The sequence below is a fragment of the Ursus arctos genome, unplaced genomic scaffold (genome assembly GCF_023065955.2).
Source record: "Ursus arctos isolate Adak ecotype North America unplaced genomic scaffold, UrsArc2.0 scaffold_2, whole genome shotgun sequence".
Taxonomy (NCBI): Eukaryota; Metazoa; Chordata; class Mammalia; order Carnivora; family Ursidae; genus Ursus; species Ursus arctos.
In genome coordinates this window covers 30,632,331-30,658,318 of record NW_026622874.1, presented here as the reverse complement: position 1 = coordinate 30,658,318, position 25,988 = coordinate 30,632,331, and the positions used below count along the sequence as shown (strand labels likewise).

Genomic DNA, 25,988 nt, shown 5'->3' with positions numbered 1-25,988 from the left:
TCTTTCCCCATCTCAGATTAAGAATAACCTTGCCTCTTTTTGTTTGATTAGGAGTTTACTATCACCACTTCTTTCCAAACTCCCCAGTGAAATTGAGAAATCCCTCAGAATAGTATTTTCCGGGTAGTCAGATGTGTTTGGAAATCTGTCAGCTCTCTTCTTTTCCTGGAGAACCTCTCCTGAAGCCCTTCCCTCCTCCCGTCCCATCTGGATCGTTTCCCTTCAGATAGGCGGTACAGCTGATATCCTGACATTTCCCTCCTCTTCTCTCCTGGGCTGAATTCCTGTGTCGTGGGCCCTAGAACTCCTTGTTTTCTCCCCTCCCTTCGATTTGGGGGAGCACATCCTTCAGTAGCTGCCTTAGAAAAGCACCGTGGGTGATACATGTTTTTTGAGACCCTGTATTTCCCAAACTCTCTTGATTATACCCTCACCTTTGATTATCGGAGCACTGAATTTTAAGGTTGAAAGGTAATTTCTCCTGCAAATTTTGAAGATGTAATTTGTCTTCTCGTTTTTAGTTTTACTGTTGAGAAATGCCATTTTGGTTTTTGATTCTTTGTATGTCATCTGTTTTTCTCTCTGGAACCTTAATGAAACTATCTTTGGTATTCTGAAATGCCACTGTGCCTGTTGGCCGTGAGTTTAGAGTGACTCTAATGCAGTTTATTGATTTAAAGAACCTTGTTATCACCTCATTCATCATGGGGGGTTAGGGGCAGAGAAGAGGGAAGCCCCAGAGTCTGTATGCCCATTACCCAGGTTTTTAACCAACCTTCCTGTTTTCTTTCTCCGTAGTTTACTGTTGCCATCTGTGGTATATGGTGCCTGTAATGGCTAGGCCTTCTGGGGATCTATCTGGTGTATGAATGACTCCTGTCTTTGATATCTACTATCCATGTGTCTCAGTCCTGCTAATTCCTCCATCTGCTCTCTGTCTTATAAAAATGGGTTGATTTTGCTCACTTGCTTTTCACTTCTATTCCATTCCTTGCCTGTAGATTTATAACTTTTCCAACAAACGTTTGCTTTTTAAGGGGGTTTTGAAGGGAGCAGAGATATCTACTGTGTTTAACTGGATGTCACAGAACAGTTTTCTCTGCTATTGGCTGAATTATTTTGGAATGCTTTACCTGTTTGTCAGTTTTAGATTTTTAAATTTTTAAATATCAAATTTGCTTAAAAGCAGGACTTGCTCTAAGCTGTTGTTTTTGTGTTTGAACAGATTATAGCTGCGGCCACATCTGTCACATTTTAGGCTTATTTAATAGTCTCACAGGACCTCAGTACTACCTGGAGAGGAGGTCCCCAGTGCCATGAACAGTCATAACTTGGGTGTGATGGTCATCTAGCTTCTATCTTCCCACCTGTATGCCTTGACTCCTTACTTAGAGGAGATAGCCAAGGTCTTAGGTCATTAAGTGAAAAGATTCCTAGATTTCCTTCTTTTATTCTTTTATACTTTTTTAATTTATGAAGTCATTCATGACCATATGCTCTTGAAAAAAATACAGATAAAACTGGAGTCCTCTAAGACAGCCACCCCACTCCCCACCCCAACAAACACACTTTGCTGTCTTTCTTCTTCCATGAGAGGTAACCATCGTTGTCAGATTGGAGTATAGCCTTCCATACATACCTTTACTACTGTGTGTGTTACAATAAATATATAAATATTCTAAAATTTGTGCTTTTTTCCTCCTCATGGCATGTTTTGAAGATGTTTCTATATTAGTGTATGTAGATCTGCATAATTGGACGTGGTATGGATATATAATGTATTTAGCCATTCTTCTGTTGTTGAAATTTTAGGTTACTTCTAATTTATTCTTTTGCAAATGCAGCTGCTGTGGAGACGCCTAGATATGCCTCCTTGTACATATGTGTAAGTATTTCTTTAGGACAGATACCAAGAATAGAATAGAGTAGGAGTTGGCAAACTATGGCCCATGGGCCAAATCTGGTCTACTGCCTGTTTCTGTATGGCCTGCAACTAAGAATGGTTTTTATATCTTCAAACTGCTTTATTCAGTGGTCCATACTTTCCTTACTGATTTGAAAGATCATCTTTAATATATAGTAAATATCCAAATATACATAAGTTCATTTTTAGGCTCTGTTCTGTTGTATCGATCTACTTGATTCTTCCTATTTTAAATACTAGAGTTCTATAGTATGTCTTGATTCCTGATATGGAAAGTCCCATGCCTCTTTTGGCTCTTTTTCCAAATTACATTGGAATTTGGTATTTATACTGGAATTTGTTAGATTTGCATTAAATTGTAGCTTAATTTGGGTTGAGTTAGTATGTCTGTGATGCTGTCTTTCTAATCATGAATAGTTATGTATTCGAGTCTTCCCTCATGTTATTACATAATGATTTATCATTTCTCCTTACAAGTCTTGGACACTTTTTTGTGGATTATTACTTTTGCATAGGAAAGATGCTGATTTTTATTTTGAGCTGATCATTTTGCATCTATCCTGTTTAAACCTTTCATTAGCTCTAGTAATTTGTCAGTTGTTGCTTGTGAATTTTCTAGATTGATGGTCATATCATCTACAAATGATGACAGTTTTGTCCTTCGCAACAGATTTAACCCTCGCTGCATTCAATTGTCTTGTTGTATTGACTGGGTCTTTGAGTATGATTTTGAGTGGTAGAGGAGAAAATGTCTTTTTCTTGAAGCTAGTGGGAATACTTACTCTGGGTTTTGACATATTATCTTTATCAACCTAAAGAAGCTTACTCCTTTCTTTTACTAGTTTTTTTTTAAATCATGAATGAGTGTGCAATTTTACCTTTTATTGGCATCTATTGAGTGATCAGAAGATTAATCTCCTTTATTTAATCTCATGAGTTACATGAATTTCTAATATTTTCAATACTGAATTCTCCTCCCATTCCTGGGATGAATTTTACTTGATTGAGAGAATTCTTTTAATCATTCCTATACTCGATTTACAGCTATTTAATTTAGAATTTTTAAGGTAATGTGCAGAAGAAAGATCAACTTATGGTTTTCTTTCCCTATGTTGGCTTTTTATCACTTTAGTATCAGGGTTATACTAGCATCATGAAATCAGTGGAAGCTTCCCATGGTTTTTTAATCCTCTGAAACAGTTCCCATGGAAATTGTCTGTTCCTTGGCCATCTGGTAGAACTTGCTCATTAAGATCATCTGGGCAATTTTTCTTTGAGCATAGAGTTTTGACCACTCTTTCAGTTCTTCTGTGGTTATGCTTTTTCAGGCCATCTACTTTTTCTGTGAGAATTTTGGGTAATTTATATTTTCTAGATACTTTATGTTTCTCAGCTACATTATCAAATATATTGCTATATAATCTCCAAAGAGTTTTAAATCTTCTGTATATTATTACCTCTTATCGTTTATTTGGCCTTGTTTTCTTAATCATACTTGCCAACATTTATTCATTTTACTATTCCTTCAATAAAAGTTTTTGGTTTACATCAATGAAATTTTAAAAAATTTTACTGGTGTGTTAAGTTTTACGAATTTTTGTTGTTGCTGATTTATTTTATTCCGTTGTTGGTGAGCATGGCCTTCATGATAACTTCTTAGACTGTATCTGTCTTCCTTTGCTGGCTTAGTTTGTATTCACTTTTGATTATGGTCCACTTGTGTATGAAAATTACATGTATTCATTATTCTGTATATCTGTCTGTGAGACAGGCCTAATAATTCTTTCATTGTGATAAATTATACATGACATAAAATTTATTGTTTTAACTGTTTTTAAATGTACAATTTAGAGGCATTAAATTTATTCACAATGTTGTGCAGCCCTTACCACCATCAATCTCCAGAACATTTTAATCATCCCAAGCAGAAACTCTAAACCTATTAAGTAATAACTTCATATTACCTCCTTCCCCCGGCCCCCAGAAACCACTATTGTACTTTCTTTATGAATTTGATGATTGTAGGTACCACATATAAGTGGAATCATGTAATTTTTTTCCTTCTGACTATTTCACTTAGCATAATGTCTTTATGATTCATCCGTGTTGTAGTGTTGTAGCGTATATTAGAATTTTTTGTCTTTTAAAGGCTGAATACTGTTTCATCCTATGTATATCTCATTTTGTTTATCCATTCACCCATTGACAGATATTTGGGTAGTTTCCACCTTTTGCCTATTGTGAATAATATTGCAGTAAACACTGGTATACAAATTTATCTGTCTTTTGATTGGAGAATATAGTCCGTTTACATTTTCTAAAAAAGTTTTTATTTAAATTCCAGTTAACATCCAGTGTAATATTATTTTCAGGTGTACAATATAGTCATTCCACACTTCCATAAAACATTTATAGTAATTATTTGTAGGTATGGACTTACTGTTTCTATTTTGTTAATTCTTTCTAGCTGTGTTTTATTCCTTTGTTTCTCTCTTACTCCCTTTATTTGCGATATGATAATTTTCTGTAGTGGTATGCTTTGATTCCTTTATCTTTTGTGTATCTGCTTTATGTTTTTGCTTTGTGATTACTATGATGCTTACATAAAACATAACAGTCTATTTTAAGCTGATAACTTCTATTGCATGCAGAAGCTCAACATTTTTACACCTCCCTGTTCTGTTTTTGATGTTACAATTTACATCTTTTACATTGTGTGTCTATAACACATTTTTGTAGTTGTTATTTTTAGTACTTTTTCTTTTAACCTTTATATTAGATTTATAAATTATTTGCCACCACCATTACAACATTAGAGTGTTCTGAATTTATATATTTACCATTTCCAGTGACTTTTATATGTTTTCCTATTACTAATTAGCATCCTTTTGTTTTAGCTTAAAAATCCCTTTAACATTTATTATAAGGCTGGTTTAGTGGTGATGAACTCCTTCAGCTTTTGTTTGAAAAACTTATTTTCTCTCCTTCATTCTGAAGGACAACTCTGCCAGGTAGAGTGTTTTTGGTTGGCTATGTTTTTCTTTAAGCATTTTAATTACATTGTGCCACTGCCTTCTGGCCTGTAAAGTTTCTGCTGAAAAATTTGCTGATAGTCTTATGAGGGTTCCCTTGTATGTAACAAATTGTTTTTCTTATGCTGATTTAAGAGTCTCTCCTTGTCTTTAACTTTTGACAATTTAATTATAATCTGTCTCTGTGTGGGTCTCTTTAGATTTCTTATTTGCTACTTCTTATGCTTCCTAGATCTAGATGCCTGTTTCTTTCTCCGGGTTAGGGAAGCTTTTGGCCATTATTTTTTTGACTAAACTTTCTTCCCCTTTCAGTCTCTCTTTTTCTTCTGAGACCCCTGTAATATGTACTTTGGCTGCTTAATGGTATCCATAAGTCCCTTAAACCATCTTTATTCTTTCCATTCTTTTTTCATTTTCTACTCTGATTGGATAAATTCCACTGACCTGTCTCTGAGTTTGCTGATTATTTATTCCACTTGACCTAGTCTGCTTTTGAACCCCTCTATTATATTTTCAGTTCTGTTGATATATTATTAAGCTCTTTGTTGAAATTCTCACTTTGTTCACACATTACTCTCCTGGCTTTGGTGAGCATCTTAATGACTATTATTTTAAACTCTCAATCAGGTAAAAATCACTTAGATTTTTCTTCTTCTTCCTCCTCCTCCTCCTCTTCTTCTCCTTCTCCTACTTCTTCTTCTTCCTCCTCCCCCTCCTCCTTCTTTTCCTACCCCTCCCCCCCTTCTCCTCCTCCTCCTCCTCCTCCTCCTCCTCCTCCTTCTCCTCCTCCTCCTCCTTCTTTTTTGTTTGGAACACATTCCTCTGTTTCTGCATATTTTTTGACTCTCTGTGATGGTTTCTTTGCATTATATAAGAATGCCATCTCCCCCAGTCTTGATAGAGTGGTCTTATGTAGAAGATGAACCACGCCAGTCAGCCTGGCCTGAGCTTCTAATTTTTATCTCAAACCTTTATGATTGTCCAAGTTTAAGTTACCTTCTTTATTCTTAGTGGCCCTCTTAGTTGAAAGTATGCTAAGACCTATTAGTGTCCCATAGGGGAGGATTATAGTCAGCACTTTGATACAATATGATTAGAATCAGACCCTTGAACAGCAACTGGGAGGGTATGTATTTAATCCCCTTTGCAGGGAAAAACTGGGAGATGGGAATTTTTGCCTGCTCACCCTGTACCAGGACTTGTAGTATGGTCTCAGAAGGGTGCTCCTGTACCCCTTAGGAACTGCTTGTTTGTTTACCACAGTCCTCTGGGACTTGTGAATGGAAGCCCCATTAGCTATCTGAGCCAGATCACTGGGGGACCTGTTCCTTGGGCAGCAGCTGCAAAAGCTGGTATGCAGGTATGATTATTGGCTCCTCCCAGGGAGATACTAACAACTTAAAGTGAGCTGGAGGGAAAAGGTGAGGGAGTTTCTATTAGCTTCCCAGTGTCCTGGGAGCATCACCATCTGCCTCTAGATGTGTGCTAAATTAAAAGCGTGACTCTCAGGCAGCAATTTTTTAAAAAGATTTATTTATTTATTTTGGCTAGAGCGAGACAGAGCATACAAGAATGGGGGGAGGGGCAAAGGAGAGGGAGAGAGAATCTCAAGCAGACTCTCTGCTGAGCATGAAGCCCGACATGAGGCTGATCTCATGACCCTGATATCATGACCTAAGCCAAAATCAAGAGTCCGACGCTCAGCCAACAGAGCCACACAGGCACCCCTCAAGCAGCAGTTTTTAAAGTATGCAGATCGACCTTTTTCAGAGAAAGACCAGGAGTGTTGCTTGCTCCCTCTGTGGGGGAAGAGCTGTGACCAAGTGCTCATGTGCCCCTTAAGAACTGCTTCTTTGTTTGCGAGTCTTGCAGGTCTTGTGAACACAAACACCTTTGGTTTTTCAGACCTAACTGCCTGTTCCTGTGGTGGGAGTCTTAAAATGTGGGGTGCTAGATGGGGGTTACAAATTTTTGTTCCTCAGAAAGAAGCTTTGAGTTGGGGTTTTTCTCCCAATTGTATGATGCTGTGCTGGGGGTGGGCTTTATGACAAGAGTGTGTCTCAGCTTTGCCTACCTGTTAAGATGTGGGTATTTTCTCATTTGTCTGATGTGTAGGAGTTGCTCGGCTAGTTTCTGGGTTTCTTTCAGTGTAAATCGTTCCATGTATAACTGTACGTTCAGTGCATCCATGGGAGGAAGGAGAGTGTAGGAGCCTCTTATGTTGCGTCTTGATAGCCTCTCCTATTCTAAGATTGTTTTGCCCATTTAGGTTCCCTTGAGATTCCATATTAATTTTAAAATGAGTTTTTCTATTTTTGAAAAAAATGTCATTGGGATTTTGTTAGGGATTGTGCTGAATCTGTAGATAGCTTTGGGTGGTATTGTCATCTTAATAATATTAAATATTCCAATCTACGAATATGGGTGTCTTTCTGTTTCTTTTTTAAGCAGTGTTTTGTGGTTTTCACTATGTAAGTCTTTTCCCTCCTTAAATTTATTCCTAAGTATTTTATTCTTTTTGATTATTGTAAATGGAATTGTTTAATCTACTTTTCAGATTGTTCAGTATTAATGTATAGAAGTGTAACTGATTTTTGCATGTTGATTTTAAAAAAAAATTTTTTTATTATGTTAGTCACCATACAGTACATCATTAGTTTCTGATTTTTTATCTTGAAACTTTGCTGAACTTTTTCATTAGTTGTAGCAGTTTCTTGGGTTTTTGTTTTGTTTTGTTTTGTTTTGTTTGTAGAATCTTTAGTACTTTTTACATATGAGATCATTTCCCTTGCAATCAGAGATAAATTTTGCTTCTTTCTTTCCAGTTTGGATGCTAGGCCTATTAATTTTTATTCAGCTATTTTATATTCTTACTTTTGATCTTTTAGGTGTCATTTTCTAGGGAGATATGCTAAATCTCCTACTATAATGGTGAATTTTAATTATTTTTTTAAGTTCCAGTGTCATATTAAGCCATATTGTTCTTGAAAGTATTGAGCTTCTGAAATTGACACTTGGTCAATATCTATCAACCATTACTAAAGGAACACATACATGAAGTACTAGTTTTTGAAGTATTTCAAGAAATAAAAACATTTCTTGAAGATCTACTTTGTATCTGGCACTGAAGAGACAAATATCTTGAAGATTTCATTCTAGAGGAGGGGACACACACTGCTACACTGAATGTAGCAGGGAGCATGAAGACGTTGAGTTAGAGCAATGTGTGAATGACTGCACTATATTTATTACTATACTTACCAGTGTCTGCCTAGGATCAGTTACTTAATGGCTCTACTCTTTGGTTCTTCCTTTGTAAAATGGGAATAACTTTTTCTACTTAGGTAGCAATATAGGTTAAGCTCCTCACATAGGGAATTTTTTTGTATCAAAAACTGTGTATCTAAAACATATAGATTGATACTCTCTATCCCATGGGTTACCGAAACACAGAAAATGGGTGGCTGACTCTGTCAGGGTTAGAATAGCCTACGTGGATCAAATACCATTGTGAACTAGGTCTATGAGGACTCTGATCTTGCCCTGGGCCAGAACCTGAGCACTGTTTGGGCTGGTCCAAAGCTGTTGGTCTCCTGACCTGACATCGAGCTGGAGCTTGAAGAAAGAATTAGGAGGATACATTCCCAGTAGAGAAAACAGTTTCTGCAAAAGAAGTAATGTGTGAAGTAATTTTAGAGATGTACGAGTGTGTGCCATGTTGGAAGAACAGTGAATAGAGCTGTGTCATCAGTAGAGTAGTAGGAGGTAAGGTTGGAAAGTAAAACGAGGGCTGATTGTAAAGGGCCTTCTTTGGATTTTAGTCTGCAAGCGATGATGAACCACCGAGATATTTTGCACAGTGGAGGGACATACTCGGTGTGCTTGATGAACCAGAGGGGGAAAGGCCAGAGTATATAACATGCCAGTTAAGAAAGAGGCTTCTGCAAAATCCAGAGCAGAGACGTGAGGACTAGAAGCGAGGGCGTATTGTTACAAGAGCAAGAACAGAGTGAGACAGTATTGTTGGCCATTCCAGAACTTTTGACAGGACCCTGGCTCCTCAGATATGGCTTAAGTTCTCTGATTATACCAAGAGCCAGTTGTTTGCTTAGTTATTTGAAAGTCCTCTGAAATTCCTTTATATGCTATGTGGTTTTTTTAAATTTAAATTTTAATTTTAATTATTTTTTTATCATGTTATGTTAGTCACCATACAGTACATCATTAATTTTTGATGTAGTGTTCCATGATTCATTGTTCGCTTATAATACCCAGTGCCCCTTGCAATACCTGCCCTCCTTAATACCCATCACCGGGCTAACCCATCACCCCACCCTCCTGTCCCCTCTGAAACCCTCAGTTTGTTTCCCGGAGTCCGTAGTCTCTCATGGTTCACCTCCCCCTCTGATTTCCTCACCTTCATTTCCCCCCTCCTTCTTCTAATGTCCTCCATGCTATTCCTTATGTTCTACATATAAGTGAAACCATATGATAATTGTCTGTCTCTGCTTGACTTATTTCACTTCCAGTTGTGTGGATTTGGATGCTAAATTATAGCCGCTGCTGTTTTTAATCAAGCAGGATATCTGAACTGTGGAGCAGGTGACTCGTCCACTTAAGCAAAACTGGCTTTGTCTTTGTCACTGCAGTATTTGATTCTCTCTCAGGAGCATGCATTGCTTAGATCTCAGGAGCAGAGATTGGAAAATGTAAATAACTTCATTGACCAGATATATTTTGAAGCTCCATACACTTAAAAGGAGGAAGGAGGTGTTGCTTTCAAGTGCCTTCATGTATTCATTTGGCTTGGATATAGGATGCAATGGAACATTAAGAAAGTCAGGAGATTCTGTAACTTATTTAGGGTAAAGAGAGAGACAGGTGTTAAGTAATTGCTGAGCGCACACAGAGTGTGCATGGGTCTTAGGGGATACAGACTGAAGGACAGAGCTCACCATGCTGGGAGGAGCATGAGAAAGAGGGGATACTTGTGAAATACAGACTTCTAAATGGAAATGACCAAAGTGCCTTGGCAAAGGAAGCAAGGGGAGCAGTGTCCTGGTGGGTTGGTGCAGGATGGGACAGGAGTTCAGGTCCTCCTGAGTGTTTTGCTCTAGCCACCCTTCTCTTTCACAAGAGCTATAATGTTTCTTTGGTTGTCTTTGGTCTCATCTTTACAGCCTGTGGGGTGTCTACCCTTGTTTGCTCCTCCTGGTCTCCAGCAGTATCCCCCTTGCTATTTCCTTGTTCATCCTCTCTTACCCTCTGGTTACCATTTTTATTAGAAAATGAAAGACTTCAGTGATTATATGGAAGAACTGTGTCCAGCTGCTCAAACCCACCCAATTTCTTTTTTTAGCTTCTCCCCATTTAAAAATAAACAGTATCAGGTCCCACTTGCCAAGCCTTTGTCAGTCTCCAGCAGCCATTCCTCCGGCCCATCTGCTCCCCCAGATGCTCAGCCTGTCCCCTTCTCCCAGCTCGGCCCCACATGCAGTCCCTCTGTGGACAAGTGCGGGACCCACCTCGCACAGCAGCCTGCGGCCCCACCGCGCCATCTGCCTCCCACCCTCGCAGACGCTCTGAGAGTAACTTCTGACCCAGATTCCATGGACCACACCACCCCAGCACCCAGCTGGTTTGCCCCAGCCTCAGTCCTGTGATTTCCAGGGACAGGATGCTGACTGGAAAAGAGAGAGGAGTTTCCATAGAGACAAGAATATAGACAGGAGCTACCACCTCACAGCAGGAAATGCAAACTAGTTTTGTATTTTAGTAACAATTTAGTTCTGCCCTAAGGTTTACTTTGTTTGGGTTAGTTCCTCGCCTTCGGAAGCCAGTGTCTCAGAGAGAAGTTTAAAGCACTGCTAGACGGTCCTTATGTAGTATTCCCACACCCCACCTCTTGTTTCTTCCATCAGAGACCCCAGACTCAACAGGAATTAGAGCTCTACCCTGGGCCTGACCTTCCAGGTGTTCTAAGGGGCTTGCTGTATCCAGGCCCAAAATCCAGTACCTTCTCTTGGGCCTGAAGAGTGGGTTATATCAACATTAACATGGAGAGAACCCCCCCCCCCCCACAACCTTTCATTGAAGTCAAGAGTCCCTGAGGGAGAACTGGTCACCCCAGCATAGGAAATGATACTTTCTGACCTGCTTTGCCTCCCATTCTTCCTCTTTCCTCTGGGTCTGAGTGGTGTGAGGGAGAGGAACCTTGGAACTGGCGCTACACCATGCCCGTCTGTGGTCGGAAGCATAGGAGGCGCCTCCTCTCTCAAGTTTGATGCCAGGGGGTAGTGGGTGGGCTCGGGAGGGCCACACTGGGGCACTGTAAAGAGCACTTTCCCTGCCCTGGGATGCCTTTCTCTGGGCACCAGGGGAAAGGGGGCACATTTTTGGCATTGCTCCTACTGAGGGAGAAAGGAAGGTGCTATGTCCCCACAGGCCAGGAGGGAAGTTGGCTTTACAATGAATGTAGAAGAAAACATTTGACCCACACTCAAGAGGCACTGTTGACATTCTGGGCAGGACAGTTCCGTCTCACACACTGCAGGATGTTTACTATCCCTGGACCCTGCCCATCAAATGCCATAATTTTGATGTCCTTGAGACAATCAGAAGTGTTCAGCAAGTTCTAAACATCCCCTGGGGGCCCATGCCCTCCCGGGTTTTTGCCTCCAGGACTACCATCGGATTGCCATCCCCTCATCTATCTCCTGGGAAGGGAGCATGACCAGACCAGAGTTCTTTTTTATTCTATTATATTTGTGTTAAAATCAAATTCTGTTTACCAGTCATTGGCTTATCTGATCAATTGGCAATTCTTATTTTTATAACTGATGACTCTTCATTGTACACTGACTTATTTCCCCATTTGGCTCACAGTCCCTCATATACGTTTTCCTACCAAGGGGGGTTTTAAGCATGTCAGCCATGACTACCATACGAGGCATGGTCCCTGCGCATGGACAGACAGCCTGTATTCTAGATGTGAAGGACCACAGGAGTGATGACGACAATTGCTCTAGGATATCAGAGGAGAGCGTGTAGAAGAAATCAAGAGTTTAAAATGGGAACCTTGGCCTTATGTCCCTACACATTCAGAAAGTTGTATTTGTTGATGGATCTCGCCTTCCCCATGTGACTTTTTCCCTCCTAGGACCCCTAAGTATGGAACCTACAACTAGAGTATCAACCCGTGGCTGAGGTAGAGAGAGCCTCATTGTCAAACTGTCACCTTCTCTAACGCGTCCAGGGAATCCGAAGACAGATGAATTACAGCCGAGACTCACATGTCCTTTGTTATTATTAATCATGCGTTAGCCACACGGGCCCCTTTTTTGGGGGGGCTGGTGGCCTATCATTCTGTTTTCCCACTGATTCACAATGAAGAGAAGTAATGCTCAGCCGAGTTTGCTGCTTGTTGGCAAGGCTAATTTTGTCAGTTCAGAGGGTGGGGCTATTAGTTAAATCAGGTTTTTGGATTTTCTTTATCATCACCTACTTTGTCTCCCACCTGCTCACCCTGGGGGTAATCAAGAATTGCCTGTGAACATCTTGATTTCTTCTTCGTATCTTTCTACTTCATTGATTCCAACAGCCTACACCTTTTGCGTTCTTGCTTAGTTTTTGCAAAATTAACTCTTTATAAAAATTGAATTGTAGTCCTTCGTTTCCAATTTTAGATGTCCTCCCTTGTCTCTGAGAGCAGAGGCTCCTTCATATTTGCGGTTATTTTGACTTTTCTTTTCCTCAGCAGAAATAGGGATTTATTTGAATCACGTAGAAAGTAATCACAGAAGCAAAGGAAGAGCCGTGGGAACTACGGCCTCGGGTGCTGGAAAGAGAAGCCCTGTGTCTCAGGCACTCATTCTCCCCTTCACCTCCTCCCTTGCTCTGCCCCTTGCCCCTCAGCTCTGCCTCCAACTAGCCTGGCCCTTGCCCCAAACTAGGTTACCCGGCACCACAGCCTTGCTTAGAAGTCCAATGCAAAGAGTGTTTTTCTCTCTTGGTACCTCTCAGTCGATTATTTAATAATTGTAATCATTTCCTGTAAAAGGAGAACCACTCTGAGCTTAACCAAGCTATGTGCATTCTCTGTCATTGACATTAATATGGAAAAGATTGCATGGGGCCTTTGAATTCCCCTAACAGGATGTAAGGTTGGAGGACACGGATGGGGTTAGAACAGAAATGGTAGAACATCTGATTCACCAGGTCCCTTAGAAATCAAATGTGTTATCAGTGGTCCTGTACACGGAGAGACTTATTTGGACACATTTATGCCAATTACAGCAATTTGTATTTTCATGATTTATTATTCTGGGTTTTCCCCCATCTCCCTGCTTCCTCTCACCCGGCCTCCCCAGTTACTGCTAACTGAGCCAGTAATACCCAGAAAATATCTTCTGCTCTAAAATGCAAAAACCAGTAGATTAATGTCTCCTTATCCTCAGAGGTGAAGAGTGCTGAGTTACAAGCCTGCTTTATCCCCTTTTCTCTTTCATTACCAGTTTTCATACTGTGTAGCTATCTCTTATCTGGTCTTGCTTGACAGCATCCCTTGTACGTGCTTGTGGCCTCTTAGAACAAGGGAGAGACTAGAGGTCATCTTGTCTGGTAGCCTCTAACCAGGGACATGTCAGCATCATCTGAGAGCTTTCCAGAACAATCATGTCCAAGCAGATGAGTCAGTCAGTGCCTGCTACACAGCTTATGCATGAGAAGGCCACACTTTCACATGTGGTGGCAGTAACACCATGCTCCGAGGTGATGCTGGAGGAGAATGCCATGGATGGGGACGTATATGGTAGCAGCTGTATCTGAGCATATAGAACAGAACCTGGGATGGTCAGGAGAGAAAAAAGGAGAGGGAGTCAGAAATTCATTTCTCTAGGTTTCAAGAGGACACTGGCCAAGGCTTACACAGTGGCCCCAGATGGCAGGGTTGCCAGAACTAAGTAACCTCCCTGCTGGAGACACCCTCTAGCTTAATCCTTTTTACCCATTAGGAATTCACATTTCTTTTTTTTTTTTAAGATTTATTTATTTATTTGATTTTTTAAATGTTTTTTTGTTATATTATGTTAGTCACCATACAGTACATCCCTGGTTTCTGATGTAAAGTTCGATGATTCATTAGTTGCGTATAACACCCAGTGCACCATGCAATACGTGCCCTCCTTACTACCCATCACCAGCCTATCCCATTCTCCCCCCCCCCCCCGAAGCCCTCAGTTTATTTCTTGGAGTCCATAGTCTCTCATGCTTTCCCCCTTCTGATTACCCCCCCTTTCTTTATCCCTTTCTTCCCCTACCGATCTTCCTAGTTCTTATGTTCCATAGATGAGAGAAATCATATGATAATTGTCTTTCTCTGCTTGACTTATTTCACTTAGCATTATCTCCTCCAGTGCCATCCATGTTGCAGCAAATGTTGAGAACTTGTTCTTTCTGATGGCTGAGTAATATTCCATTGTATATATGGACCACAACTTCTTAATCCAGTCATCTGTTGAAGGGCATCTCGGTTCCTTCCACGATTTAGCTATTATTTGAGAGAAAGTGAGTGAGTGAGTGCTGGGAGGGGAGGGGCAGAGGGAGCGAGAGAGAAAATCCAAGCAGACTTCCCACTGAGCATGGAGCCTGATGCAGGGCTGGATCTCACAACCCTGAGATCATGACCTGAGTCGAAATCGAGAGTTGGGTGCTTAACCGACTGAGCCACCCACGTGCTCCCAGATTCCTATTTGTAATTGGAGCACAACCGAAATCAGGATGCAAGTGACCCCGGAGATGTGTAGGTTTCTGGAAGATATTCAGGAACGATCTCTAGGCCCTTTGTTCCCTCTCTTTTCCCCATCTTTGGATTAGACTGAGGTATTTGTCAGAAACCCTGGGGCCCTTTGGTCCGGTGGTTACACTGTACCTGGTTCTCATTCTGCATATGCAGGCCCTATGGCCCATGCCTGCGGATGTGCCGATGGCACTCACACACTCCCGGCGCAGCGCTGTGATCTCACTCGGTAGGGCCAGCAGAACAGTTGGTGTCGAGAAATAAAGGCTTTGCTTACTTTATGCAATCCCCAAGAAGATGTTAAAGGGGGAGAAAAAAGTGCAGTGAAGACCTCAGATGGGTGAGCAGAGTTCGTTACCATCAGTGCTGGAAACCACCTCTCCATTTCCTGCGAATTCAGGTGCTGTGACAGGCAACCATTGTGTGATGCGTGTCCCCGAACTCTGATTCCAGGAAGGAGGGTGGCTTATGCTGATTCTCCTGCACCCTCTTCATGGGATTCCTCCTAACAGTGGGTCAGATGGACAAGGTGGCTTCCCAGAGTCAAGTTAACTGGCCCAGAAGATCGTCCTGATCTTGACCTCATGACATGGACTGGTGCTGGTTACCAGGGAGAGTTCTCGTACCTATAGGTTTGCATGCAGAGAACATGTGGAGGCATTCCAGCCAAATCTGCACTAGTTTCAGTGCTTGTGTCACACATCAGGGGGGAGCCCGTCTGGCAGGAGGAAGCAACAAGTTGGGGGTGCATGGCTTCTTTCCTCAGACCAGAGTGCGCATGTCGCAGGAATAGAGGTTTGGAGAGCCATTTACATCAAACCCTGGCTCAGGCTCTGGGGTGGGCATTCTGGGCAGGTGTCTGACAAGGGCTGGGTGGCACCTCGGCATTGTTTTTCCACGCCTGTGATGAGACACTGCCTGTCTTTGCCCGCAGGTCCAGTTCCTCTCCCCGCAAGCCCGCCGTCGCTTCCACGCCGCCCTTGCGTCTTGCTCCACATCCATGCTGATCCTGTCCAACCTGGTGTTTCTCGGCGGCAATCAAGTGGGGAAAATCTACTGGAACAGGATCTTCATACAAGGTAGGTTGCCCAACAGTGCTGTTTTCAGTCAGTTTCTTCTTTTCCACGTATGCTGTCGGTACCTTGAATGGATTTAGGGGGAGGCGTTCATTGATCTGTTCATGGTATGTAACCCTTGAAATACCAACCAGTAACAATTCCCTGTGTTGAGCTGTGACTTTCAGGGTCCCCTATTTAGATGTACCTCTTATTTATCACACGTGGCACTGGACATTAAAAGGTACTATCCCAAACTCTCCCAAACTCTACCTTTGCCTTTTGCTGTTACTGCTCCGGTGTTTAAAATGTTTCCTAATCTTCCTTCCTTATCATCCCAGCCTTCAGTACACTGCAAAGTCTAACCTTGTGTCGTTTACCACTCTGAACGTCCTGCCAGGGAAGGTCCTAGAAGCCCCGCTGTGCTCCCTTACAGCTGTGGGCACGGCACCTGGGTTTGCCACGGCTCTTTGTTGGGGCTGTTTCTGTCTGAACGCTGGGATGCCAGAAGTAGTGGTCGACCTCATGTCCCAGTGTCCACAGCTAAGCCACACCTGCAGCAGGTAAAATACGGTCTGTGGGAACTACTGTGAAAACATTGCATTAATAACCAAGCATCATTTACTTCTGGGAGCCACTCCCTCGGGCTGGAACTAAGAGTTCTATCACAGCCTTAAAAGAATCGGGAGAGTGGGAGCGGTTAACAGTGCATGTTGCAGGTTTGCTGGATGTGAAACCAAAGGTCCTCTGTTCTGTTTCCCTGACCACTGGCATGGTTTTGTGCCTTTGGTTTGGGAAGTTTTGCCAAGCGGCGATGACGTGACTGCACGGCCAGGCTATCGTCTCTACATCTGGGTCCCTGAAAGGCTGGAGATGCTTTCCCTGCAGCTTTTTTCATACCAGAAATAACCCTGGTACAGCTGCGTGATCCCAGAATGCCAGGTCACAAGTCTAAAGCAAGGCAGCTTGGGGGAGCCAGGCCCAAAGGGGTCATGAGAGAGCCCTGCTCCGCTTTCCTCTCGTCATTACAAACCCGTTTGATCTTGCATTCTGAGAAACGTCTTAGCCGATGGTTCCTGAAAAGACAATGTACTTCTTAAGTGGAAGCTGTCCTTTAATAAAGATGGAAGCTAATGGGGTGCAGAGGATCTAAAGATAAAAAACACTCCTCGTCGTGGGCGATAGTGCCCTACTTTTCTTGCCTCCAGTCACGGTATGTACCGTGATGCTGAGAACACTGTGACTCGGGGGGAAATGCTGACTTGGGTTTTGCTGGTCACATGAGCAAGAAGGCTCTGATCTTTGCTTCAGGAAATCAAACATCAGGTGTTTGCTACTTCCGAGGCCCTGAGAACATAGTATTAAAAAGAGAAGCACACACACATGTCAGAGCCAAACGTGCGAACAGAAAAGTGTCTGCAGACTGAGGTAACTGTTGGGCCGGACGCGTGAGTGAATCGCTAGAGGTCACAGGCTTATCATCCCACGGAAGTTGGATCTCACAGAAGAGGTGGCATTGGAATTGGAGTTTGGAGCATTAAGTAGGAACTTGCCAGGTGGAGAAGCAGGTGTAGAGCATCTCTGCTATGTCAGATCATTCTAAACTCTCATGATCCTTCCCCAGAGAAGTTTGTTTTTCTCACAGTTCAGTGCAGGTCCAGTGGCTTTTTCTAGGCAGGGACTCCAGGACCCAGACTGTTTCTATTTTGATTCTCTGCTGTCTTGTCCTGGCCTCACGGAGGGGATGAGAACACGGGGATGGTGCACAAGTACTAAACAACTCTGCCAACAGTGCCACACGGCATTTCTGCTCACATTCCATTGGCCAGAATGAGTCATGTGACCAACCCAAGTGCAAGGTAGATGTGGGGAAGTATGCAGGTATTAGTAGGTTATGGCTCAGGAGGAGAGGGTACGTGAGGCAACCTGGAGGTGCCCAAGAGGCAGTTAAACATGTGAGTTAGAGTATGAAAAACAGGATGGAGCTTCATCAAAAAATTAAAATAAAATTAAAATATGATCCAGAAATTCCACTACTGGAAATTTACCCAAAGAAAATGAAAACACTAATTGGAAAAGATAGGTGCATCCTTATGTTCGTTGCATTATTTACAATTGCCAAGATATGGAAGCAACCTAAGTGTCCATCAGTAGATGAATGGATAAAAAGATGTGGTACGTATACATAGTGGAATATTACTCAGCCATAAAAAAGCCATCTTGCTACTTGCGACATGGATGGACCTAGAGGGTATCATGCGAAGTGAAATAAGTCAGACAGAGAAGGGCAAATACCATATGATTTCACCTATGTGTAGAATATGAAAAAACAAAGTAAACAAAACCAGCAACAGACTTGTAAACACAGAAGACAAACTGGTGGTTGTCACGGGGGGGGGGGGGGGAGGTGTGGGGGGATGGGTGAAATAGGTGATGGGGATGAAGAGGCACAAACTTTCAGTTATGAAATAAGTCACAGAGATGAAAAATACAGCATAGGGAATATAGTTAGTATATATTATAATAATGTCTTATGGTGAGAGATGGTAACTATACTTATTGTGGTGAGCATAGCATAATGTCAGAACTGTTGAATGACTATGTTGTGCATCTGAATCTGAAACTAATATAACATTGTATGTCAACTATCCTAAAATAATAAAATCTTCTTTTAAATGCGAGTTGTAGTTGGGGAGGGTGGAACTAAGAGCTGTGGGAGTCAAGGTCATATAGGTGGGTGAGGTCATGGGAGTGGATATAGTTAGCCAGGGTGAAGGCACAGAGTGAGAAGAAAACGGGGGGGAGGGAGGTGGCTCCTGGGCGTGCTGGCATTTCAAGCGGCAGAGGAAAGACAGCAGCTACAAGATGTTCTTACTGTTTCTCGAAGGCATCAAGATCAAGGCATGGTTTGCCCTGCACACCGTGGAGCTATCAGCTGGCACACAGGGCTCAGGCCTCTGACAAAACCTGTCTGCTTCTGCCGAGCGGGTCCTTTTACGGCCCATCACTGGATCTATGTGGTATCCTTGGGGCCAGGTGCCTGAGTCCTGGAGACCAAATTTCCAAATATGGAGGGCCCCGTGGACGCATTTTTCTCTGGCTTCTTAGGCCAGGGAAGCTCAGCTGAAAAGGCATTTACTGTGTCAGAGATTCTTTAAATCAGCCTGGTCCCATCGTCGCCGATCTGTCCCCTGGGCCTCCTGAGTCAGGAACTGTCTGCGGGGATTTGACAGTTGCCTCATTTGTCTGTTTCCCACTGTGGGTCTTTGTCTCTGAGTGAATTTCAGTATCTCCTGGAGGAAACTAAACCAGATGGTGCCAAATCCCCCATCCTTGGGAACTCTGGATTTCTCTTCATAACAAAATTGATTGACTTGATAGAAGATTAGTATGAATATTCATGTTTGGGTACAAAAAATACTAATGAGTTTATAGGATGCTTCCTCATACTCTGCTGGGGGTGTTATATTAGCTTTCTAAAATTTAAAAAAAAAATCTGAATTCTGAAACTCCTCTAGCCCCAATGGTTTCAGATACAGGGTTGCTGTCCTGTACGCGTAGCTGCTGACGAACGAACCAGGACTTGAACACCCTGGTTGTCTCTGGCCTCTTCCTTTAGCCACGTGGATCCTGCTCTTCCAAGACCCACCTCTGCTCGCTGAGGAACATGCAGTGGAGTGAGTGAGGGGATGGAGAGTTTGAGCTCATACTAGATGCCCAGGTTTAATGGGAAGGTGGCCCTTCCCTGGGGGTAACCAGCCTGGTCCCTGTGCACCTTGATCCTTGATGGGCTGGGACCTGCTGCCATGACAGGAGCTGGTAGCAGGTGTCGCTCTAACAGATCTTGCCTCGGTGAGTCCTGGAAGAGCAGGGAGGGGACAGCCAGAAGTCTGAGGAAAAGGATTCTAGAGGAGATTTCAGATCCCTCCACAGTGGAGGGGCTGAGAGGATACAGCCTTGCTAGTTCTCAGAGAGCCTCTTTACTGCATCATCGATGTCCCTAGAAGCATCTCATGATTAGCCTGGAGTTGTCTTAAGGCCGCTATCTCCCTATTTCAGTACGGATCTGTTTGCTTTAAGCTGCAAAGCTTGTTTTAGTAGTGTATGTAAAAATCTCTAGCCTGGTTTCTATGGGATTGGTGATACAAAGCTGTGAAACCAGACCCTTCCCTTTCTGTTGTGCACACTGCCCAGGTGCCCAGAACTGTGCACCATGCCAGCCAAGGGATGGGAATGCTAAGCATCCCTCTGAGGGCTCTGGTATGTGTCGCACACACATCATTTTTCTCAGGTGTTTTCTCTGCCACAGAGGTTGGAGAAGTAATGTTCCATTAATTGTGGAAAATAAGAATCTATATCTTTGCCTTTAAAAAAAAAGTCCCCAAATTTGTGCTATCAAAATTTATTTCCGGCAGCTTGAGGAATGTGAATGTGTGGGCCTCAGATATTTAAGGAGCTTAGCTGGATTCAGGGATCTGAGAAGGATGTGGCCTGGGGATTTGGTCCCCAGGCCTGCTCTCGGAGGGACCTCGCCGTGTGATGCTTTGCGGAGGCAAACTCAGGTTATTCATACATAACTCTTTGGCCTTCAAAAGCATTTGTTGATGAAAAAAAAGCTCTCTCATGTCTGCCTTAAATCCTTGATGTTGAAGTATAAGTTCATTTCTTGAACAAGCAGATGATGACTGCTCTATAACTCAGAAATACCAGTGAGGTATAACTCCAAGTCTGCAGGACCAAGCTCCATAAACCAGTTGTGTCTCCAGCACCCTCGCAGTGCCCTGTAGTCCTGTGACAGCGGGGGAGAAAATGTATTCAGCAGGGATTGATAGACATTGGGAATATATCTGGCCTTGAGCAGGCTGAGGGCTTTATTAGTGTTGTTTGGGTGCAGGGTGGTGTTCCTTCTGGAAAGACCATCCACTCGTGTTAGCAGTAGGCAGGGGCTCTTTAAAAAAGGGACTTAATCATTTCCCCAGAAGTGGGTTTTGCAGTGCTAGGAGTTTGGTAGAGACATGGCATCCACCATACATTCTCCTGCCTGACTTCTCATTACACACACACACACACACACCCTCGCTCTCCCTCTTGTTGCCTGATCTAATTTGGCAAACCCCATCTCAGCACTTAGCCCCTGGAGTGGCCCTGTGCCAAGGCAAGGAGAATTTGGTTGTTTTCCCTCCAGATTACAATGAGAGAGGGACTAGTAATTTTTTAATGCAGGTCAGGACCTTTACACTCCCCATATTCACTTACTATTTCTAGCTGAGAGAGGAGAAAGTATCTTTTCTTGCTGATTACTATAGCTTGTCCAGGCAGTTTATTTGTCTCCTGACTCAAATGGCTCCGGACAGGCATTTTATTTAAAGCTGAATTGGGGTATCACACTGGGAATTCAGGAAGGCTGTGGTTAAATAGAAGCTCATTCCCCTCACATCTTGTTAAGTTCTTGGGAATAATATTTTATTTTTGATGAGAGAAGACGGGGCAGTTTTCAGCGTCTCAGGGGCCTTCCCTTGTGATTACATTGTCTCACGGACTTCACCAGCCTTTACCTTCAAAGGGAGTTTCTTTTGCTCCGATTGGTTCTGCTTCTGCCTCACCGGGTCCCCTGCGAGTTCTAGAAGAGTTAGAGGAGCAGGAGCTTCCCGCCCGTGTACCAGTGGTAAAGTTGATCTGTAGACGTAGGTCATACGGTTTATCCATGGCTACACATTAGTCCATTTATGGCCCTTCTTGGAATCTGAATTTCAAGACTTCCAGAGGTCTTGGTTTCTTCTTTACTCTGCCACGTGGTCACCCACATGGCGTGGGCATGGGTACTTCCGGTACAGGACACGAGAAATAGCGAGTGGGCGTTCTTATCCAGCAGTGCGCCTGGGGTTATGTTAAAGCTGAGGGAATTTCTAAAATATCTAGAAAGGGATTTGAATCATAGTACATTTAAATACTACTTTCTGTGAGGTTGTGGGAAACTTTTTCCTGTTAACTAGGAGTTTCTGTGAATTCATTTGAAAAGAGTTTTATGGAATATGGGAACATTTTAAATTGGTCTTTAAATAGAATATCACGTAAAGACTAGTAGAACTTAGACACAGTTAATCAAATAAAAACAATTTTGATTTTTACTACTTTATTAGCATGTAATATTTGAAGTTGCTAGCTTTCACTGGCTCCAAGCTATCTGCCCCCAATCATATATATGCAGGGTGATATTCAAAAGTGTATTACAATCAAATCAGTATGTTATACCCCTTAAAATAATACAGTGTTATATGCCAATCATATCTCAATGAAACTGGGGGGAAAAGGGGAAAAAGTATATTACAAATATGTTAATAGAAATTAAAATCAAGCCAAAATAATTTAAAAAATTGAAGTAAGTCCCCTTTACTCTCTAACCGTATATCTAGCTGCTTGCCACATGGTAGCTATTCTCTATATACAAGGATATTTGCAGCAGGATTCCCAGACCTGTACTCTAAGGCCCACGCCAGAAAATCACTTGGGATTTCAGTGCATGTGTGGTTTCTGAAATGAACCACGCATCCTAGAATTTGTTATTAATTTATTTGACTGCTTATCGCAGTTACTGTTATACCTTCTGCCATGTGTGCAGGAATGATTCAGCACCAGCTGGGCCTAGCACATGCCAGCTGAGGATGAAAGGGGAGAGCCCTGCTCTTCACCCACTGCTTCTGGAACTAATGCCTTATGTAAGGATAAAGTCTGAAATGGTAACTCTTCTAGCCTTTATCACACGTACCAGTAGCCAAGAGACCCTTTTTACCATATTGTCTCCACCAGTCACTACTAAGCATTTGTTAAAAGTATTAAAAAAAATTAAGTATATGTAATGTGGAATTCAGTCACATTTTGTAACCAAAGGAAATTCAGCAAGAACTATCATCACCAGGTGTCTCAGCTTTGGGACAAAGTCTTTTGTGCAGCAGGACCCATTGCTGGGTTTGTTTACCATTGCACTGGGCACTGACCACCTGCTTTATGCCACCACCTGCTCTGTTTTGTATGGTTGCTGTAACAAATCATTACAAACTTGATGGCTTAAAGCAACATAAATTTATCTCTCGCTGTTCTGGAGGCCAGAAATCTGAATTCAGTCTTGCTGGACCAAAGTCAAAGTGTTGGCAAGACTGGTTTCTTCTGTAGGCTCTGGAGTAGAGATCTGTTTCCTTGCCTTTTCCAGCTTCCAGAGGCCACCTGCATCCCTTGGCTCATGGTTGACCTTCCTCCTCTTCAAATTACTCTCTCTGTCCCTCTATTTCTGTCTTCACCATGCCTTCTGTCTGATTCCTCGTGTCTCTATTGTAAGGAACCTATGGTTACATCTGGCCCACCTGGATAATCCAGGATCATCTTCCCATATCAAGATCCCTAACTTGATCACATCTGCAAAGTCCCTTTTGCCAAGTAAGATAACCTTTATGGCTTCCAGAGATAAGGGCATGGTCGTCTGTGGAGGAGCCATTATTTAATCTGGAATAGCAGAGTAAGGTAGCAACGGCGATCAAACAGAACATCCTTTCTGTGGCACCACTGTGGATGGATTCTTCCCAAAGAGCTTTGATTATAGTCTCTCATGGTTCCTCTCCCCCTCTGATTTCAGAGGGGACGGGGTGGGGGGTTGGGCTAGCCCAAGGATGGCTATTAAGGAGGGCACGTATTGCATGGTGCACTGGGTGTTATACGCAAACAATGAATCATGGAACACTACATCAAAAACTAATGAAGTACTGTATGCTGACTAACATAACATAATAAAAATTTTTCACTAAAGAGCTTTGATTATAAAATAGCAAATTGGATATGCCACTAGCTTCATTAAAATGAGAATCAGCCTATAAAAAGAAATGGTACTTGAATTTCACGGAAGTATGCATGTGAGGTTTGTTATCTTGAAGGCATTTGGAAAGTCATATAGGAGAAAGCTACAGCTTTGGCTGCTCAGCTCAGTTCCCCATTCTTTGGGAACAAAGCTCTCCCACCGCACTCTCGATCTGTGCCTTTGTGGTGGGGCAACCCGGCACCCGAGATCCCGGGTTCAGTATGTGACCAGGACTGGCCAGTCAATATGGCCCATCTCCCCATGCCGAGCAATTCCAGAGTTTCTGTTGGAACTGTCAGGAATGAAAAACATTCTTTCCTTTGCTGTTGTGTTGGTGTCAGGACATTGGGCTGGAACTGCCGGCGGCCCTCTTGCCACCACCCAGTGAGAGCCAAGTAGCAAGGAAAGCCAATTCCAAGGAAAGCAGAGCTGCATGTTGGATGCTATAGTTTTGAGACAACCCACTGCCACATATTTTTAAGCCCCTAGATCCAGGAGTTCTTGATGCTAACATATCTGTAGTACTTTTCAGTTATACAAATTTATTTTTGTTTATTATTTTTTTTTTACTCAGCTTATGTTGGGAGACAGTTCTCCACTGTTCTTTTGTGTTTGTGCATATCTTTTGACTCTCTTTCAGACGTTTTTCCAAGAATATTTGTATAACAAATATCTCTAGGAGATGGAAACCATATCTTTCTCCAAAGTAAAGTATTTGTTTATCGTTCAGTATAATAAAGATAACATCCTTCTCTGGGAGAAAGGTCAGGCAGGCTTACTGCTCATTATAAAATATTTGGATTTCCTAAGCCAGGGTTTATCTCCTGTGACATACCTCCCTGCCTGTGCAGGCATCGTCTGGCCCTCTTTGCAGTGCACTGTGGGATGACGGGCTCGGGGAAATGGCACAAATGCTCTGGCTACTGTTATTGCTGTGAGTAATAAAGTCCTTCGTCTCTGACCCAAGAGTCTTGTGCCTTCGACCAGCATCCTGAAATTGTGACAAGCTGATTAGTTGTTTGCAAGTAGGGTGTAATCTCAGACCTTTCACTGACTCTTTTTTTTTTTTTAATGTTTTTTTATTATGTTAGTCACCATACAGTACATCCCGGGTTTCTGATGTAAAGTTCGATGATTTATTAGTTGCGTATAACACCCAGTGCACCATGCAATACGTGCCCTCCTTACTACCCATCACCGGTCTATCCCATTCCCCCACCCCCCTCCCCTCTGAGGCCCTCAGTTTCCCATAGTCCGTAGTCTCTTGTGCTTCATTCCCCCTTCTGATTACCCCCCTTTCTTTATCCCTTTCTTCCCCTACCGATCTTCCTAGTTCTTATGTTCCATAGATGAGAGAAATCATATGATAATTGTCTTTCTCTGCTTGACTTATTTCACTTAGCATTATCTCCTCCAGTGCCGTCCATGTTGCAGCAAATGTTGAGAACTCGTTCTTTCTGATAGCTGAGTAATATTCCATTGTATATATGGACCACAACTTCTTAATCCAGTCATCTGTTGAAGGGCGTCTCGGTCCCTTCCACAATTTAGCTATTGCGGACAATGCTGCTATGAACATTGGGGTGCATATGGCCCTTCTCTTCACTATGTCAGACTTTTCACTGACTCTTAATCCAGTTTGGTTGGATTTCTGTGACTTGTAACCAAAAGCAGCCTGATTAATGTAGATTAACCTAAAAAATGGAAGTAGAACACACCTCTGACAGGTTCTTAAGGGAAGGCTACTTGGGGCGATTGTTTCATACTGAATCATTTTTTCCGTAGAACCATTTTTGGCTTCTGTTCTTCCTAATAAAGAAACTTGGAAAAATTATATACCCTGTTATGCTTTTTAATGTGGGCATCTAAATTCTTCTATTATAAATTTAAATAAATATAAAAGATCTCATTTTTGCCATAATATGAATATCAATATTTAAAAATAAAACTGATACCTTTAAATAGTGTAGATTATAAATAATTTAGTGATTTGCTATTCACCATCATCCTTTTAAAAATGTATGTGGGCCAGATCTTCTTTCACAGTGATATTTCCTTGATCTATTTGTATTTCATTTCTCCCACAGAATTTTGTCTTGTTGAAAGATTACTCCCTTTTTCAGCGATCCTACTTCTCTGTAGCACTGTTGTGTTGTTTGCTGTTTGGTTACCATAAGGCTAGAAATATAAATGTTTCTCCTAGATTGAGTCATTACAATTATTATTAATGCGTAACTCAAGGCACAAAAATGATAATAATGACAAGTAATTATTAAACCTAGAATGTAAAATTTTATTAGAAATTCGTTTTTCTTTAGACGGATAATGTAGGAAT

The 25,988-nt window shown here is 42.3% G+C and overlaps 1 protein-coding gene across 7 annotated transcripts in view; it reads left to right on the top strand.

Annotated features, from left to right (window-relative positions):
* HHAT (hedgehog acyltransferase) overlaps positions 1-25,988 on the top strand; it is a 319,513-nt gene that overhangs the window by 248,885 nt on the left and 44,640 nt on the right. For all 7 annotated transcript variants that reach the window (XM_057315047.1, XM_057315045.1, XM_057315044.1 and 4 more), the window contains one exon: positions 15,687-15,831. In XM_057315047.1, the coding sequence (XP_057171030.1) occupies positions 15,687-15,831 (145 nt within the window). The remainder of the gene's footprint in view (positions 1-15,686; positions 15,832-25,988) is intronic.